Source organism: Carettochelys insculpta, chromosome 13 (assembly GCF_033958435.1).
Source record: "Carettochelys insculpta isolate YL-2023 chromosome 13, ASM3395843v1, whole genome shotgun sequence".
NCBI classification, from domain to species: Eukaryota; Metazoa; Chordata; order Testudines; family Carettochelyidae; genus Carettochelys; species Carettochelys insculpta.
The window spans coordinates 31,487,422-31,505,476 of NC_134149.1; the positions used below are offsets into that span (position 1 = coordinate 31,487,422).

Here is an 18,055-nt window from a genome sequence, read left to right on the forward strand (position 1 = left end):
TCGAATAAAAAAGTTATATTGTTTGTGGATGGAATTCTCTTTCAATAACATATAAGTGCTTTTAACAGTGTGTTTTTTTTCCAGATTTAAGAACTTTGTTTTTTCCTGATGAAAACCAGATAAAGTTTGCAAAGCTCAAGACTCTTCAAATCCAAGGTGTTTACTACTATTTATATCTCATATAAATGACTGTATTTGGCTCTAGGTATAAGTTTTGTTTATTACTTTGTACAGCTGCATATAATTTTGCTTCTTTTACCTTATAAGGCTTGCATTTTTCAAGTTGTGAGAGAGATAAAAAGGAGGCTGTATGCTGTCTATCCGTCTTTGTCAGTATATCTATACCTGTAGGCAGTGCTTAAAAGTGCCCTGAAAAGTGTGTGTGTGTGTGTTTGTAATCACCTCCCAACATCTGCCTATTCCTCTGTCCAGCAATTAACTATTTCCCAACCTCCAAATTCATCCCGTTCCCCCATGTATCTTGAACCCTGCCAGACACTTCTTTCCCAAGACTTTCTTCAGCATCCCCTACCCTGATGTAGCTTCTTCACACCCCTCTTGAGTCCTAGGCAAGGTGCTTCAGGGTCTCCTCTCTCCTTTGCAAGGACAGGGAAGGATGGGGGAGAAACAGAGTTGCCCATCCTGTTGCTTATGGGGTTGGATGGGTAGGGAATGTTGCAGAGATGCCTTGAGCTGCTGGGCTCTTTATTCTGCTCCCTCCCCTCCTATGGAAATGGGGAAAGGGTTCTGCCTGCTTCCTGCGGGAGATCTAATTGGCTGTTGTTCCTCTGGAGGTGGCGAATTAGAGAAAGCAGACAAAAGGGACCTGCTCCCAGTGCTCCAGCCCTACTTAAAGTCTGTGCCTCCATGACCCACAATTTTTTTTAGAATTTTTGTTGCAATCTAAAGGTATGTCTACACAGCAGCCTGATTTTGAAGTAAACTATGCCAGAATAGTTATTCTGGTGTAGATTATTTTCAAATAACGCTGCTATGCACAAAATGCATTTTGAAATAGCACTTAGTCATTTTGAGATACAGCATCTACATACAAGGAGCCTATTCTGAAATAGAGCCATTGGATGCACTTTGGCTTCTTTCAGAATAGGCTCTGTTCCCTATCTTAACAGTACATATTTTTAAATAGATGCCGTTCTTTGTGTCATGAGATTTACCGGTTTCGAAATAAGCCAGGCACTATTTCAAAATTGTTTTGAAATAGTAGTATTTTGTAGGTGCTAGGATAGTTATTTTGAAATAATATCTGTTATTTCAAAATTACTATGCTGTTTAGACATACCCTAATACACTTTAAGCACTGCCTATGGCTCTTTTTATGCATATACATACATACTATATATGAAGTGGATGTGTGCCATCATAACGTGAGCTTGATTTCTAAGGTCACGTCTACATGAGAAGCCTGTGTTGACAGAAGTTACTGTTGGAAGGGATTTCCCAACAAAACTTCAGTCAACAGATCACATCTACACATAAAAGCAGATCAAAAGAGCAGTCTGCTCTGTCAACAGAGAGCAGCCAGACTGCCCGGCCCTCTCTCGAAAGAATGGCTGAATGCAAGCTCTGCAAACAGGGCTGCCAGTGAACTGGAAACCCTATCTGTCGTCAAAAGGAACCCAGAGCGTCTACACGGCTGTTTTGTTGACAGAACCCTGTAGAGAGAAGCATTATACATGAACAGGGAAAAGTTTAACGCTACTGGAAGATGTGCTAGGTTTTGTCAACAAAGTGCATTTGCCGTTTAGACGCTCTGCGTTTTTTTCCAGCAAAAGCCCTGTTTTTCCTTGAAAAGCCACTCGTGTAGACATGACCTAGATATTTTATGGTTTCTAATACAATTTCATTAATTTGCTCTTGCATGTCCAAATCCATGCCTATGACAACTCGAACAAGTCAGCCTGTGTCGAAAACTTTCTTGGGTTAAAGTCTTTAGCTGGATATAGCACTGTGCTAAAATATGGAGCATGATTTGTATCAGAGGGAGAGTGAACATGAAGGTAAATCTAATACAGTAAATTAGTGGTTGTGTTGTTGATCAGTATACTGGGTAGGACCTCTGGTGTAGTACTTTTTAAAAAACAAAATACACTTCAAAAGTTTATGCAGATAGTATATTGCATGTAAAATTTTGTATGAGGGCAAAATTTTTTCCATTGGATTTGTTAGCCTAAGAGAACAAAAACAAGTTCTTTTACATTGGGAAAGTTGATTTAATCTATACCTTCCATGTAGTTGTACTAAAGTACTACACTCTGTTATGATATAAGCAAGAGCAGCACTTATATTTCTTGTTATGAATATTTCTTTTCTTTCTTATCTGCCCACTTTTAGCTTATTCATTTGTCAAAAGCCAATGTTTTCAACATTTAATCACAAAGTCTTTGTTAGATGATGCAAAAGGTCTGATAGTGCGTGAAGCCATAGCATGTAAGAGTTGAGCCATTTCCTCTGACCTGTGAGATTGAGACCCCAAAGGAATAAAGAATAGCTTGCTGTGTAGCCATATAACATTTGGGATAAATCTTTTCTGCACCTGTAGTGTAATATTTTCCTAATGCTGTGGCATAATATTTTGACTAATACCACAGCAATTTTCTAATTACTTCAGAGCAACTCAAAACTACATTCAGATGGAAAACATTTTATTATTTGTAATTCTTAGCTTTGTATATATTAAATGTAATAACTAATGAGTTTAGTATCATAGAATCATGGGGCTGGAAGGGACCTCAAGAGGTCATCGAGTCCACCCCCCTGCTTCAAGTAGGATCAACCCCAACTAAGTCATCCCAGCCATGACTATGTCAAGCCGAGACTTGCAAACCTGTAGGGATGGAGATTCCACCACCAGTTGGCATTCCAGTGCTTCACCACCCACCTGGTGACCTAGTTTTTCCTGATATCCATCCTACTCTTCTCCTTCAGTAACTTCAGACTATTACTCCTTGTTCTGTTGTCTGTCACCACTGAGAACAGTTTCTCTCCATCCTCTTTAGAGCACCCATTTGGGAAATTGAAGGCTTCTCTTTTGCAAACTAAATAAGCCCAAATCCTCAGCCTCTCGTGCTCCAGCCCCTTAATCATTTTTGTTGCCCTCTGCTGAACCTGCTCCAGCACATACACATCCTTTCTATACTGGGGGGCCCAAAAACACTATATGTTGCCATATGTGAGAAGCATGTCTCATAACTCATGTACCCATGTGTCATAACTCATGTACACTTGTAAGAATTGTTAATGTTTGCAATATTTGCAAGAGCAATTCATTCTGGAAATTTTGTGGATGTCTGTTTTCAGTTGGGGTTAAGGTCAGCGTTTGGTAGAAGTTTTCTCTTTATTTCTCTCATTTTCTAATTTCTTTAGAGCAGCGTTTCCCAAGTGTGGTCCACGGCCCACTACCGGTCCTTGGAAAAAAAATACTGGTCCTTAGAAAATACACAAATTATCACGCACAATCCTATTAATTTGGTACATTTCATATTTTCCCGTGTAATTAAGGTAATAACAATAAGTTAGGCACTTAAGTATTTTATATCAATATTTATATTATTTTAAGTACTATTGTTATTGTGTATAATAATAAACAGTGAATATATATTCATTTTTCATTCATTTTTTACATGTGTTTATATATTTGGGCCACAAAAAAAGGTACTTAAAAAAACCAGGACACAACTATATAAAGTTTCGGAAACCCTGCTTTAGAGAAAGCATCTGTGAGAGGAAAAATGCTAATTGAAACAAGTAATGAAGGTAATTTAGTAAAACTGTTAGTTTTGTTTTTACTCTTTTAAGCCTATTTTTAAAATTACTTTTATATTAGAAAAAGGCTGTAAAACTATGGTTGGTGTCAGAACATGGCATATTTAGGCACATTTTAAGTCTCATTTTCCTTTGCATGAATAGTAAAATCTTTATAAATTGTAAACTAGAATTAATTGAATAGATTCCCATTGAATGTTTGTATGTTTTTTTTTCATTTTAAAAAGTGCTTTGCAAACTTTTTTCACATCAGATGATGGTTCTCAACATTGTCCATACCTCACTGACATAATGTAGAGCAGTAAAAATAGTGCTGATATAAATGAATAAATAACATAAAATGATCGGTAGTTCTTAGAGTTCGTTTGTGGTGAGACCCCATCCTTTCCTCCACTCCCTAAGCTAAAATATTCTGAAGCCTGGAGTACCTCTAGCTATTCTATTCCATCCATCTTGTACATGCAGTGCAAACTCTGGGGATAAGGGAAGGGGGGCTGGCTCCCTGTGCCTTTGTTCAGCTTACATGCATATGAGCCAGGGCAGGCAGAACATAGTGTGTAGCATAAACAATTGTGTGACCAAAAATATTAACTGAAAACTAGAAACTGCACTTAAAAATAACAATGGAAAATACAATAGAAGGTAATTACTACCCTGAGAAAAAGAACAACCTCAGTGCTATGGGTTATTTCTGTCTTTAAGCCATTATTTATAATGGCTGGGAGATGTTGGAAATGGGTATTAATTATCTTCTGCCATCTTTGTGCCTCCAAAATGCATTATTTTCTTGGAATAAAAGATCAAGTTATATGTGTAAATGATGTAAGAAATATGGAGAATGACAATCATTAGATATAGTCCAAAAATGTACAGTGAATGTTAATTACTATTAATGATATTGAGTTCAAAAGAATTAAGTAATTGAACCTGCAATCTAACATTCCTGACTTCAAGACAAGACCTTAAGAAGCCATAAACTGGGAAGTCCCCATCATCTAATCTTATGTTTGACTCTCTTGCAGTACTAAATTATGATACACTCAAGCCAAATATATGTATCAAATATGTTATTTAATGTACATTTTAGGGAATATATGGTTTTATATGGATACCTTTTAAAAATCTACCTAAGACTAATCTCAGAGAGGTGGCCGTGTTAGTCTGTATCTTCACAAAAAAAAAAAAAGTGGTCCTGTAGCATATTAAACACTAGCAATAGTATTTATTAGGTGAGGAGTTTTCATGGGTCCTTTGCAGCAATGTGAGGACATAAACTTTTTGGGGTTTAATTAAGTGCTGAACGGAAAATGGTTAGTTGGTTTTGACAACTGCTTAAGTGGTTTATCATAAATTTGCTGCTGTAAACACTGACATCAAGGTAAATTGATAGAAGCCCCTATCATAAGATATATTTTTTGCTTTGTTTGTGAGAAGAGGAAGTGCCAATGCTGCTGGCTCCTTGCAGTTGCTATTGATACCTCTCTTGAGGATACCGACTGTGACTAAATAGTTGAGGGCATAGCTATAAAAGAACAGTGGTTCATCTAAGTGGCTTGTATATAAAGGGGGTGTTGCAGTTGAATATATGAAGCTGAACCTGTGCACTTTCAACTCCCTTTCACTTAGTGGAATTTGAGTATACTCAACACCTCATGGGATCCTGCCCTCAGGAGATCAATCATAAAATATTTTCACTGCAACTGAACACATTAATATTTTTGGTTGAACAGCAGGAAAAAGGGGCAGGCCCCCTTTAAGAGTCTCTACTGCCTTTGGATTACAAAAGGAAAGGAAAGAAGGGGAGGAAGGCACTTTCATCTGGGGGGTGGGCCAAAGGAGGTATAGGAAATGGCCAAGCCAGGCAGAGGCAGTGACCCACTGTGTACACTTCAGGGGACAAGCAGGGAGAGTACATACACTGTGCATTCTGGAGGGGACTCTATTTCCCATGAATGACTAAACTGTCTGGGACCTTGGAGTCGGAGTAGGACTGTGTTTCATCGCCTGCTGGGGGTATTCACAAGTCACTTTTGTTTTCTTTGGAGCTGGGGAAAGTATTTGCTGTCACCAGCAGATTTATCAAGGCAGTGGGAGTTACATTTTTCACCTTTCCCACAATGGGTACGAAAAGTAGGTAAGTAGTCCAGGTACTCATTACTGAGGGGTTATGGCTCCTTGATAAATACTCGTTAAAAGGAAATTTAAGGAAAGTATACACTAAAGAATCTGGTAAAAAGGAGGCTGTGGCTTTTATAGAAATATCTGCAACAGCAGGGAAGTGACCCACACTGTACAATTTAAGATAACAACATTGTAGCCTAATTAAACCACAACATCATACTTCTTAGACTTCTCACCTGGTGCTGTTGTGAGGCAACGTCTGACCACAGATGTTCTGGGATGAGAAGGTACCAGGCTGCCCTGCAGCAGTGCAGGGATGGCAGCTGGAGTCCTCTGCTTGCCCCACAGGGTCAGGACAGAGTCAGAGCCCTCTGGCTGCCCCACAGTAGCTTGGGGAGGGGTCAGAGTTGGAGTCCTATGGCAATCCAGGGGAGACCCAGGGAAGAGAGGCTGGGGTTGCAGCAGCCCTGGGAGCACAGGGCTAACTTGGGGGCAGAAGCCCTGGACTTCCTCAGATCTGGCAATTTCTTTTGTTCAGGACCTGGCAGGTCCTGACCAGGCTGAACCAGGGAGATGCAACTTGTAGTCCTTATTGCATGGTCCTGGTAATATGTGGACCTAAACTGAAGAAAAACATTCCGCATTCGTGCACTTAATTCTCTCTGGGCAGTCTGAAGTGTGGCAGACAAGACAATGTCTTTCTGTATTTAAGTACTTGTGAATTTTGCAGCAATTTAAGATCTTGTACAATAAAATTGAAAAAAAAAGTTAAATTAAAAAAGACTAGTTGGGCACCTATACCAGCTCTTTCAAACAGGTGCCTAAAGTTAGGTTTTAGCATTTACTCCTCAAAAAAGGTAGCCTGATTTAATTTTTTTTAAATAAAAGCATTCAGCAGCTTCTGTTGAATAAATGTTTACCTGTTTTGAAAATTAGGTAGTTAATTCAGGTCCTAGAATGTGAGCTGAGGAGCCTACCTCTACTTTACAGGTAATGGACATTACGTTACAATTAGAAACAATATAGAATTGGTGGCCCATACTTAGATGATAACTAAGCAAATAAAACACTGAGCTAATGTGCATTTGTAAGGAGGGATAACATTGAATTCTTTTTGCAATAACTAACTGAAATTTCCCATGCCTATAATCTAGAGAAAATAGTCAGTCTATATTACTATTCAAAAGGATATTAATTATCTTTTATGAAACACATACAAGATTTGCAAACATCTGAAACAGCAAGCTACTGTAAATGAACAGTCATAAATACAGCAAATAAGTAAGCAAGTAAATGGTCTGTGCAATTTGTTATGGTAGATGAACTGTTTTTCCCTACATTTTTCTTTTATGACCTAAAGGAACCCCTCAGGCTCAGCATTATCTGCAACTACTTATGTACTGGAAAATGAAATATATTTTAAGGAAGTTAGTTGGGTTATTGCCTTGTTGAAAGATCCTAATCCTTGAAATGTGAAGAGTGAGATCTTTGCCTTACTCACCTTAGAGTGTACTGAAGTTTCCTGCTTCATTCAAATGCACTCAATTTGCTCATGGTAAATGTGAACCCTAAGCCTTCAGATAATAGCACAAAGGGTTGTTTGAATTATGTTTTTCTTTTTCGTTCATTCCAAAATATAACACATGCTTACACACACACAGAAATGAGTCAATGTAATATTGACATTGAGTTTTTTATTTGCTGTCAGCTATAAATGCTGGGATTACCTACATGCTTATTTTCTCAGAAACCCATAATGTAATCTCAAACCTAATACTCTGACAACCATGCACTAATTAAAACTGCAATTATATTTTTGCTCAAACAAAACGACTTAATAAACATTATCACAAACTGTTTACCCTTCCCCAAAACAATTTATGCTCACTAATACAATTTCCTATTAAAACTGCTGCCAGGTAAATTAAAAACTCTTGAAATAGTAAGTAAGTGGGAAATTAATTCAACAGTTTAATCTAGAGCTAATAACAGTTGCAAGCTCAGAAAAAGATTGCTACAGCAGGGAGTTAATTAACAGCTTATTCCCCATTTGATAAAAGTAATCCACTCTAATTCCAGTGTAATTTACCTCAATGTAATATAAAACCACAAACTGCTTCTGGAGTTGGTAATTAGCAGCTTTATCCTGTGGCCGCACTGTCAATGAAAGTCAACAGCATCTTAATAATAAGAGGCTATCTGCTAAATGTCCACAATTAAAGATGTAATAGGAAATCTTCAAACTGCAACAACCCTGTTTGTTTCTATGGAAAGAAGCCCATTTAATTGCTGCACTAGGTCTGATAAGCAGGTGTCCATTTCATAAAATGAGGTTTGTGAGAGAGCTCCTCCTCAGTTTTGGTAGGTCCTGCACTATTAGGCAGATTGCTTGCCTCAGAAGTTCACCACAGCCTTCAGCTTAAGCACTTTCTCTAGTATTCCGGCTTGTTGTTTGTTGAGGTCGTCTCATCATTGGCTAGCTTGGGGGAAAGTAGGGAAACCAAATTCCATAATCTCTGTGTCCCCTCCAAGTAGTACAGGACAGGACAATCCCCTTTACCAAAACCAGTTCTGTTTCCACACTGTAATGGGGAGAGCATGGTGACTAGAACCCAGGCCCACCTTCTTCCCTAGGTTCCAATACAGGGAACTCATGAAAGCAGCTGCCTGAAAACATCTTTGACAGCTATAATTCCCTGGGTCACTTGCCCATGGCCCTCCCCTTCTTCTTTCTGGTATGTGTTTCTCTTGCTCCTCCCAGATCACCTACATCACTTTCTCTCCTCAGTGCCTTGCACATGCTGAGCTAACACAAGAGGAGTCCTTTTTAACTAGTCTTAGTTGGCCCCACATGTTCTGAGTCATCTGACTGTCTTGCCTCTGGAAGCCGCATAATTGGCTCTAGGTGCTTTAATTGACTGTATTGCCCTGATTGATTCTGGCTGGTTCCTGCTAGTTATAGATCAGCTTCTGTTAGTTTACTTTGGGAACAGGGAACATATTTGATCTGGAGCTGATATATTTCCCTTCTGCTACTCTCTTTTGCTTCTTGCCTGGCTCTGTCGTAGATTGTTCTATTACTATAAACTGCTTTAGTAAGAGAACAGAGGAAATGGGACAGAGTTACAAAGAGAAAGTTTATATGTTGTCTAGCTGTACTGAAAGAAGAACAAGAAACATATAATATGGGTTTACTGAAGCTGCAGCTTTATTATTAGGTGTCTGGCAAGACCCAGCAGATAACAGTATATAAAGCAGATAAACCCAAAAATGCAAAAACAATGAGAAGAGCTGCAGCACCTTATAGGATAACAGATTTTTTGGAGCATAAACTTTCATGGGCAAAGACCCACTTTGTCAGGTGAAATAAACCTCTGAGTTAGGCTGTTAGAATGGGGAGAGGGTGGCTCCCTACTGCAACTATCATAGGAGTCTCCAAGCTTCCCAATGTCCTTGAAGTTAACACCTCTTTTTATGTGCTTTTCCAAGCCATTTATCCTGTCACTGCATACCATTCCTATGGAGTACCCCTATTCAACACCCACACTATGCATAAATAATGAATTGCAGCATATAGCCTGTCGCCCTTTGTCATGCATAAGCAGAACCCATCCTGAACCCAGAGTGGGTAAGGCAAACAAAACAAAACAAAACAAAACAAAATACTGCCCAAGCCAACATGGTGAAGGGAGAAATTCCTTCCCAGGAATCCTAAAGAAGGGGGTGGCTATCATAATGCCCACAGCAGGTCTTGACCAAATCTGGTAGTTTGCCGCATGAAGGATAGAACCTACTTCAGTCTGCTGCAAGTAAAAAGGAGGCTTTGGATGCAGGGTTGTCCCTTTTAAACCCTGAATTCTTGGGCATGAGTCAGCAACCATGCGGACATCTTTTGCAGCAGTTTTCATCACCTCCCCCCTTTCCTCCTGCCATGGTGTTCCCTTCATTGGGCCCGTCAGTCATCGTGATGGCAACCTCTGAAGCTAGTACACTAGTAAAGTGTTTCTTAAAGTTTTTGAGACCATGGAACATCAAACAACATTTTTCTATGTGGATCACCTATGAAAATTGTCATTAACAAAATTGTCAGACCAAAAAACAAACAAAACAAAAAAGACCCAGCAACCTATAAAACAAAAAAGAAAATGAAGTAGTTTAATTTGGGATGCATTAGGAGAAGCATTTCCAGCAGATCTAGAGAAGTTATTGTTCCCGTGTACTCAGCACTGGTGAGGCCACATCTGGAGTATTGTGTCCAGTTCTGGCCCACCAGTATAGAAGAATGTGGACACATTGGAGAGGGTTCAGTGGAGGGCAACAAAAAGGATTAGGGGAGTGGAGCCCATGACCTGTGAGGAGAGGCTGAGAGATTTGGTCTTATTTAGTTTGCAGAAGAGAAGACTGAGGGGTGATTTGACAGTAGCCTTCAACTTCCTCAAAGGGGAATTTAAAGAGGGTGGAGGGAGACTGTTCTCAGTGGTGACAGAAGGCAGAACAAGGAGCAACGGTCTGAAGGTACAGAGGGAGAGGTGTAGGTTGGATATTAGGAAAAACTGTTTCACCAGGAGGGTGGTGAAGCACTGGGATGTGTTACCAAGAGAGGTGGTGGAATCTCCATCCTTAGAGGTTTTAAAGTATCAGCTTGACATAGTCATGTCTGGGATAATTTAGTTAGTGTTGATCCTGCTTGAAGCAGGGGGCTGGACTTGATAACCTCCTGAGGTTCCTTCCAGCCCTACGATTCTATGATTCTATGAATCAGGTATCATTGTAATGAAAAAGTAAAATAGTATCTCTTTTTAATAACAGAAAATATATACCATTAGTGTACTTTTCCAAATGCTTGTGTCACACCTGTGAGTTGTTCATGGAACACCAGTGTTCCGCAGAACACAATTTAAGAATCACTGCAGTAGTGCATCATGAAAGTAACTGTTTCTCATGTCTTCTGGTTTGAAACATCAGGTGTGTGACTTAAGCAAAAAAAGTGAATGTTGAATTACGTTTATCATTAGTAGAATGAGACCCGTAAGGAGTGTATACAAATAACTTCACTTTTGTATTTTTGCTTAGGGGTTTAAAAGAAGGGAAAAGTGTGTTTTTATTCCCTTTAACACTTGGCTCTTTGTGGTCCCAGAACAGTATTTGTGTGGGGGATGGCTTTTGTCAATCATATCATCAACTAATAGGTAACTCTCTGTTATTTAATCCAAGTCCTTTAATCTTGTTCTTTCTGGTGTTTGACTACCTGTGAGTTAGACTACTCAGCCTTCTTGAATTACTTGTTCTTTGTATTTTTCCCACAGAATTGTCATATTAACGATAAGTGGGTCCACTGGAATCACAGGATTCAGTGATGTTCATAGAAGTAATTTAAAGGAGCATTTTATCTATAGTATCGTACAAACACTGGGTCCAGAAGTCAGTAATGTATGATATTATCCTACCCCATTATATGTCAACAAGGTTTAAGTGTTTATTTCCTACTATCACTATAATATTTGTTTACACCATGATTCGAGTTGAGTTGGGTCCTTCTGGGCCTTTAATGGATTTCTCGGAAATAAAATGTCTGTAGGGACATGCTTTATCTGACAGCAAAATCAAACAAGCTCAAGTGAAGTCATAATTATACTTTTTTCTTCTGTCCATGGAAAGGATGATCTGTAAAGGACAGAATAGGCGACTATAAAAGTAAAAGTATAGGAAATGTCTTCATTTACATTGTAAGGGTGTTAGGGCTGCTGACAGAGATGATGAGAGTGATGTTTCAGTCAGAGATCTTTGTTAATAAAATCTACCCTTCTATCTCAGTTTTTTTTCGTACATTTATACGTATTTTAGGGAAGAGGTGGTTCAGTTCAGAGGAAGCTGAGCTTTTAGGCCAAAATTATGCTGCCACAAGTTAGTTATCTTGTGGTTGGCCCCGATCTCAGTGGACAAAGACATATTTCCTTTATGCTGAAGGTGTTTTCCGTTGTTGCAGTTGGATGGTTTGCATACCCAACTTCAATGCTTATTCATGGGGTGACTTTTGACACTCTTGGAGCAACAAGTGCCTTGCTATCACTGATTCATACTCTACTGATGCCTTAAAGGAGATTAGAACATGGCAGATAAACATCAACAACTTCTATGCCAAACCCATTACTGACAAAGAAAGGCTGTACAAGCCATGGGATAGTTATAGAATTTAGGAGTTCCACAGAGCTCAAAGTATTTATGAGGCAGCTTCCTGGTCCCTCAAACCATCCCGTGCGTGATGCTCACATTTCAGTGCTTATGTGCCATTTCCTTTGTCTTAAGCCCACTTTAAAAGTTAGATTTAATTTGATGTTTTCCAGATTCAGACAATGTCAAAGATCATTCTTTGAAAAACGAATTTAGTGCAGTCAGTAGCAGTGATAATAAATCATCCTACTTAACTGTTTCCTTTAATCCAGAAGAAGAAAGAACAGTTTTTAAATTCATTGCTAACCTAATGAGCAATTGGTGTTCAATGTGTCTGTTCCAGCCTTTTTCAGCCAAACCAGGTGTCTTAAAAGTAATTAACCAGCACAAAGCTGGGGGAGTGAATTTATTTGAGCTTAATATATGCATTTTTTTCTAGTTGTTTCTCTGCTCCATTTTTAATAATGCCCATTTTTGTTTCCATTGCAAACCACTCCTTCCTCTCCCCTGTGTTGAGTTGTGAAAATCTGATGTTAGTTAATGTTAGGTTTAAACTTGACCACTTATATCTGATCCTAGGATAGCAAATTTTCAGTTAAACAAATAATTTGATTTACGAGCTTGTCTTCACTGAAACTTGAGAACTGTCTTTAAACTGCACAGATAAATATCTCCCTTGTTTTAAATATGAATTGGCTCAAGCGCACACACAGTGAGGAGGCGGCTACAGGATAGAAATCTGAATTAGTGTCACTGCCTCCTCTGGTGTAATCATGCATTGTGGTTAGAGCATAGGTTAGTGCCAGATGTGTGGTTGGAACTGGGCCAAGAATGGTACTGGAATTGAGATCCTGGGAGAGGGTGGGGTCAGGACTGAGATCAAAGTCTGCAAGCAAGCTAGAGTTAGCTCAGTAGTTTGAGTGCTGCCTATGTAGACCCAGGGTTGTAAGTTCAGGCCTTGAGGAGGCCATTTAGAGATCAGTACAATTTAAAAAAAAAAAAAAAAAGCCTTTCAGGGAGTGTGCTTGCTCCAACCATGAGGGTGGGGCACTAGACTCAATAACCTCTTGAGGTCACTTTCAGCTCTGTGATGTCTGTATATCTCCATATAGTTGTTTAATTAATACTGTAGCTGGAATCCAGGTGCAAGCCAATAGACAAAGCCATTCAGAGTCCAGGGACAAATCAAGTCAGTACTGTAGCCAGGGTCCAGATACAGGCCACATAGTGTCCAAGGAGAGTTAGGCAGGGCTGGAGAAGTTCAGAGTAGGGCCACTGAAAAGATTGGAACAGGGTGTGGCATCACTCTGTTAGTCTACACCCCCAGAAGGGTCTCTTGAAATGCCCATACTCTCTGTATTTCCCTTCTTGAACTTCCTCCCAGTGTACTCTCTGTGGTAAGGTGGCCATGCTGTGGCTAGATGGCACAGTCTACCCATAGCCCATAGGTAGTAAATACCACAAATTAGCATGGATGTATATTTTATTTTTTTCATTTGGTCTTATCTATAGACATAAAACTGAAATTACAAAAGAGACACAAGACGTTTCTACATGAGAAACAAAAATGGAAACTTCCATATAAGAAATTATTTGCATTTTATTGTCAGTCAGTCTCAAGGTGATTTTAAATAAATTGGAGGACACAACTCAGTTGCTGTATTATGCATGGTTAAATCTGCTAATCACCACTTATAAATATGAACAACTGCAGCCACTAGAGACTTCTCATTGATTATAACCAAATATTCTTGGTGCACATAATTAATAGAAGGCCATACATATTTACATGAAACAGGCACATTACCACAGGACATATATAACTAAAACCTATAGCTTGCTGAGTAACTTATCTTTTAAAAAAGAAGCCAGAAGTCCATCAAAAACATGTATATAATTGTTAAATGTCTGTTTTCAGACCCTCAGCTTAGCTTGATTTGGGCCAGGGACTGCAATGCTGGTAACCCACATGCCTCTTGAGTGTCCCAAACAGCATGCTATTGGGTATTCGAAAATGGGTTGTTCTCTGTCTCTCTAGAGCTCTTCTACTTTGTATAAATAATGAAAATGAGAGAGTGACTCTGTAGCCCGGTGTATAGGGTATGCTCTGGGATGTAGACTTGAACTTGATTCATCTACTTTCTAGTGGATATTTATCTATTCAAAGTGGAAATATTGAGAGACTCAACTGAGATTACCCCTTTGCCTGAAAGTCAGGGCAGTCCCTTGGGATATGGCAAATGCAAATTATAGTCCCTTTTGCAAAGCAGGCAGAGCAGGGATGTGAAAAAATAAGTCACCTACTGCTTAGGTGGGTGCCCTGCCCCCTGGCCTATTGGTTGTAAAGGGATGGGGTTTTTCTCTCTTTCCCCAACCCACCATGAGAAAAGGCTGATCTGGCTTAGTCACCTAACTCCAGGAGAGAATTTGTGGCTGTAAATCCCTAGTGGAGATAAGCACATATCTCTGGCTTAGAGGGAGGTGTCTAACTTTCCGTTAGCAGCAGGATCTGTCACCCATCTCCTCTGTGCTTACTATTGGCTTTATCTTGCCAGGTGATATTCATAATTCTGCAGAGGCAGTGAAGATGGAAGCTGTTCAGTTTTTTCTCCTGGTTCAAGTTGGTGGTCCATGCCTCAGAACCATTTGGCATGATACTCAATATACACTCCTGGTAGATTAGTATCTTTGTTTTCATTGTCAGTTTAGGATTGTTCCATGCTCATTTCGTAAGTATGCCAAAAATCATAGCTGCCTTCCCAATTCTGATGTTCAGTTCTTCGTCCATAGATAGGTTTGTGGTGACAGTAGATCCAAGGTAACAGAATTGTTGAACCACATCTAATGGGCTGTTATCCAGAATGACATTGGGTTGCGGCGGTATATCTTGAGTGAATACAACAGTTTCCTTCATGCTTATGTCAAGGGAAAACAACTTGCAGGCTCTGGATAGAGAATCCATCAGTGACTGTAGCGTGTCTTCATTATGAGCGACATGAGCTGCATCATCTCTGAAGAGGAGTTCCCTGATGAGGACTTGCTTGACCTTAGTTTTGGCCTTGAGTCTTGCCAGGTTGTAGAGAGAGCCATCTAATTTTGTGTGGAGAAATACATCACTGCGTGAGTTTTGAACTGCGCATTTAGTAGAACTGAGAAGGATATGCCGAAGAGGGTGGGGGCCAGAACACACCCTAGTTTGACTCCACTGTTCATTGCAAACATTCCGATGTAGATCCATTATACTGCACTGTTACTTTCATGTTTTTGTGAAAGGATGTTATGAGCTTGAGTAGGGTCGATGGACAGCCAGTCTTGGTTAATACTGTGTATTGTCCTGATCTACTAACTGTGTCAAATGCCTTTGTTAAATCCGCACATGCTATGAATAATGGCTTTCCTTGTTCTCTGCATTTTCCCTGGAGTTGTCGAAGATAGAAAATCATGTCCATTGTTGACCTGCCAGTCCTGAAGCCACTTTGTGTTTCTGGATAGACTCAATCTGCAAGTTTTTGCAGGCGTTTGAGAATGATATGGGCAAATGATTTTCCTGTGATGCTCAGTAATGAGATGCCTCTGTAGTTCTTGCAGTCACCCTTGTTGCATTTGTTTTTATAGAGAGTGATGATGTTTGCATCCTTCATGTCATTTGGGACATCAACTTCTCTCCAAAATTTTAGGAGTAAATCATAGAGGAAGGGGAAGAGCACAGCCTTGTTTGCATTCAGGACTTCAGCTGGAATTCTGTCATTTCCTGGTGCTTTTCCATTGCAGAGAGCATGAAGCGCTTGAGAAATTTCCTTCTCCGTAGGCTTTGCATCTAGTTCAGACATTTCTAGAAGAGATGGGATGAGGTTGTCAAGTTCAGGTTTTATCGTACGCTCCTGGGAGTAAAGACTTGAGTAGTGTTCCACCCATCTGGACACTTGCAGCTTTTTGTCTGTGATCACCTGTCCATTTAAATGCTTCAGTGGGAGAACTTTGGGAATGTTTGGTCTGAGTGTTTTCTTCAATCCGTCATACATGGTTTTCAGGCTGCCCAAATCAGATGCCTTTTGAATATTAGAACATAGATCGGCCCAATACTTGTTTGCACACCACCTGTCTTCTCTCTGAAGAACAGCTCTTGTGCGTCAAAGTTGATCTCTTATACTTGGAGATGGGTTCTTTATGTAATTCAGAAGTACCTTGTGTTTTTCCTCAAGAAGAGGCCAAAAATGTCAACATTTCCATTGATCCAGTTTCTGTTAGACAATTAACATGTTCCAAAGGCAGATTTGACACATTCATGTATTGCATCTCTCAGCATGGACCATGTTTCATCAATCATTTGTTGGTCTGGTTTGTGTTCAGTTTTGTGAGTGAGATCATCTGCAAAGACAGAGGATTTCAGCCCACCTCTGGTATTGAGGGTATTGATTTTTGGCTTAGTGCATTCCTTTGTCATATAGAGTTTCTTTGGGATGATTTTCATTCTTCTGATGATCAAGGAGTGATCAGTGTCACAATCTGCGCTGTGGTATGTGCATGTATTTTTGACAGTGTTGAGATGTTTCCTGTATACCAATGTAAGGTCAATTTGATGCCAGTGACTTGATCTGGGATGGCAACCTTGTGACACTCTTTCAAGTTAAAGAAAGTACTTGTGATGCAGAGCTGATTCGGAGAGCTGAATTCGAGAAGACTTTGACCATTTTCATTCATTTTCCCAATACTGTGATGACTGAGGCGGACAGGCCAGGACTGATGGTTGCGTCCAACTGTTCCATTGAAGTTGCCAAGAATGTGCAGTTGTTTGCCAGATGGAAAGGAGTTGATAACTTTCTGAAGATTGTAATAAAAGCAATCCTTGTCTTCGGCACAGGATGGTAATGTGGGTGCATAAACACTGATGAAGTTGACATATCCTGACTTGGTGCAGAGCTTCAGGGATATAATATGTTCCAATTCAGCGGTGGGTGTATTGATAGATTTCAGCAGATTGTTCTGAATAGCAAATCCAGTTCCACAGAGGCAGTGATCCTCTGACTTCAAGCCCTTCCAGAAGAAAGTGTAGTTAGTTTCTTTCTATGACCCAGCATCTGCCATCCTGGTTTCCTGGAGAACAGCGATGTCAGTGTTCCGTTTCTGTAGCTGTTGCTCTATGACTGCTCTTTTGCTTACCGAGTTGGTGTTCATAAGGTCATGGCAGATTCAGGTCCTGGACACATAGTCCTCACATTTCAGCTACTAAGCCAGAGGCAAGTTGATTTATTATTTCATTTTTTGGCAGGTATGTCATTTACATCTACTTTTTGATTTTTGGTCTATCCCCATGCACCCACTCAGGAAAACAGATGTGGTGGGTCAGCACCTTATTGACTGGGAGCTGCCCAGCTTGAGGTGGGAGGTTGCTGACAAGCGGAGCACAATGACTTCTCCCTCTGACAAAAGTGAACCGTGGTGTCCTCCTCTTCACCAGTTCAGGAAGGGTTATAACCCATAACGGCCACTTCCCATGTCGTTTCCATGCTATCAGCAAGGATAGAATGTTCTCTCCATTTGACATCCTCTTACACACTGCATTGTCTGGTCTAGTGTTTGGAGCAAGTGCATTGCCCAAACAGCAGTATCCCCTTCTCTGCCACCCCAGTTAAATCCAAAGGGAAGACAGAAGTCAGTTATGTTTGGAACTAAGGTGGTTGCAAAGAGATACCAGAAAGCCGATTTGACAAATCCTCCGTGCTAACTGCTGTAGGGTCTCCACTCCAGATTTTCTGTCTGGGTTTACTCTCATAGCCTTTGGATCTCCTGAACCTACTGACAAGGCAGTGGGGAATTTTCTGACGGTGTCTTCCCTGGGGTGACGTAAGGGGTCATGCTCCCTTAGGTGCCGGTGACCAAATTGTGGTTCATATGCCATTTGGATTAACAAAAATAATTCAGGGACCCAAGTACCTCAGACCCTCATCTTATGTAGAATGAGGAGGCAGAAGCTGCTCAG

At 40.1% G+C, this 18,055-nt stretch overlaps 1 protein-coding gene across 2 annotated transcripts in view; it reads left to right on the forward strand.

Annotated features, from left to right (window-relative positions):
• The window catches only part of DACH2 (dachshund family transcription factor 2), a 652,263-nt gene that overhangs the window by 400,154 nt on the left and 234,054 nt on the right, over positions 1 to 18,055 (forward strand). Inside the window, exon 3 of one of the 2 annotated variants that reach the window (XM_075007949.1) lies at positions 85 to 156. The exons of the other annotated variant lie outside the window; for it this stretch is intronic. Within the exon in view, the coding sequence (XP_074864050.1) occupies positions 85 to 156 (72 nt within the window). The remainder of the gene's footprint in view (positions 1 to 84; positions 157 to 18,055) is intronic. 2 annotated transcript variants of the gene reach the window in all.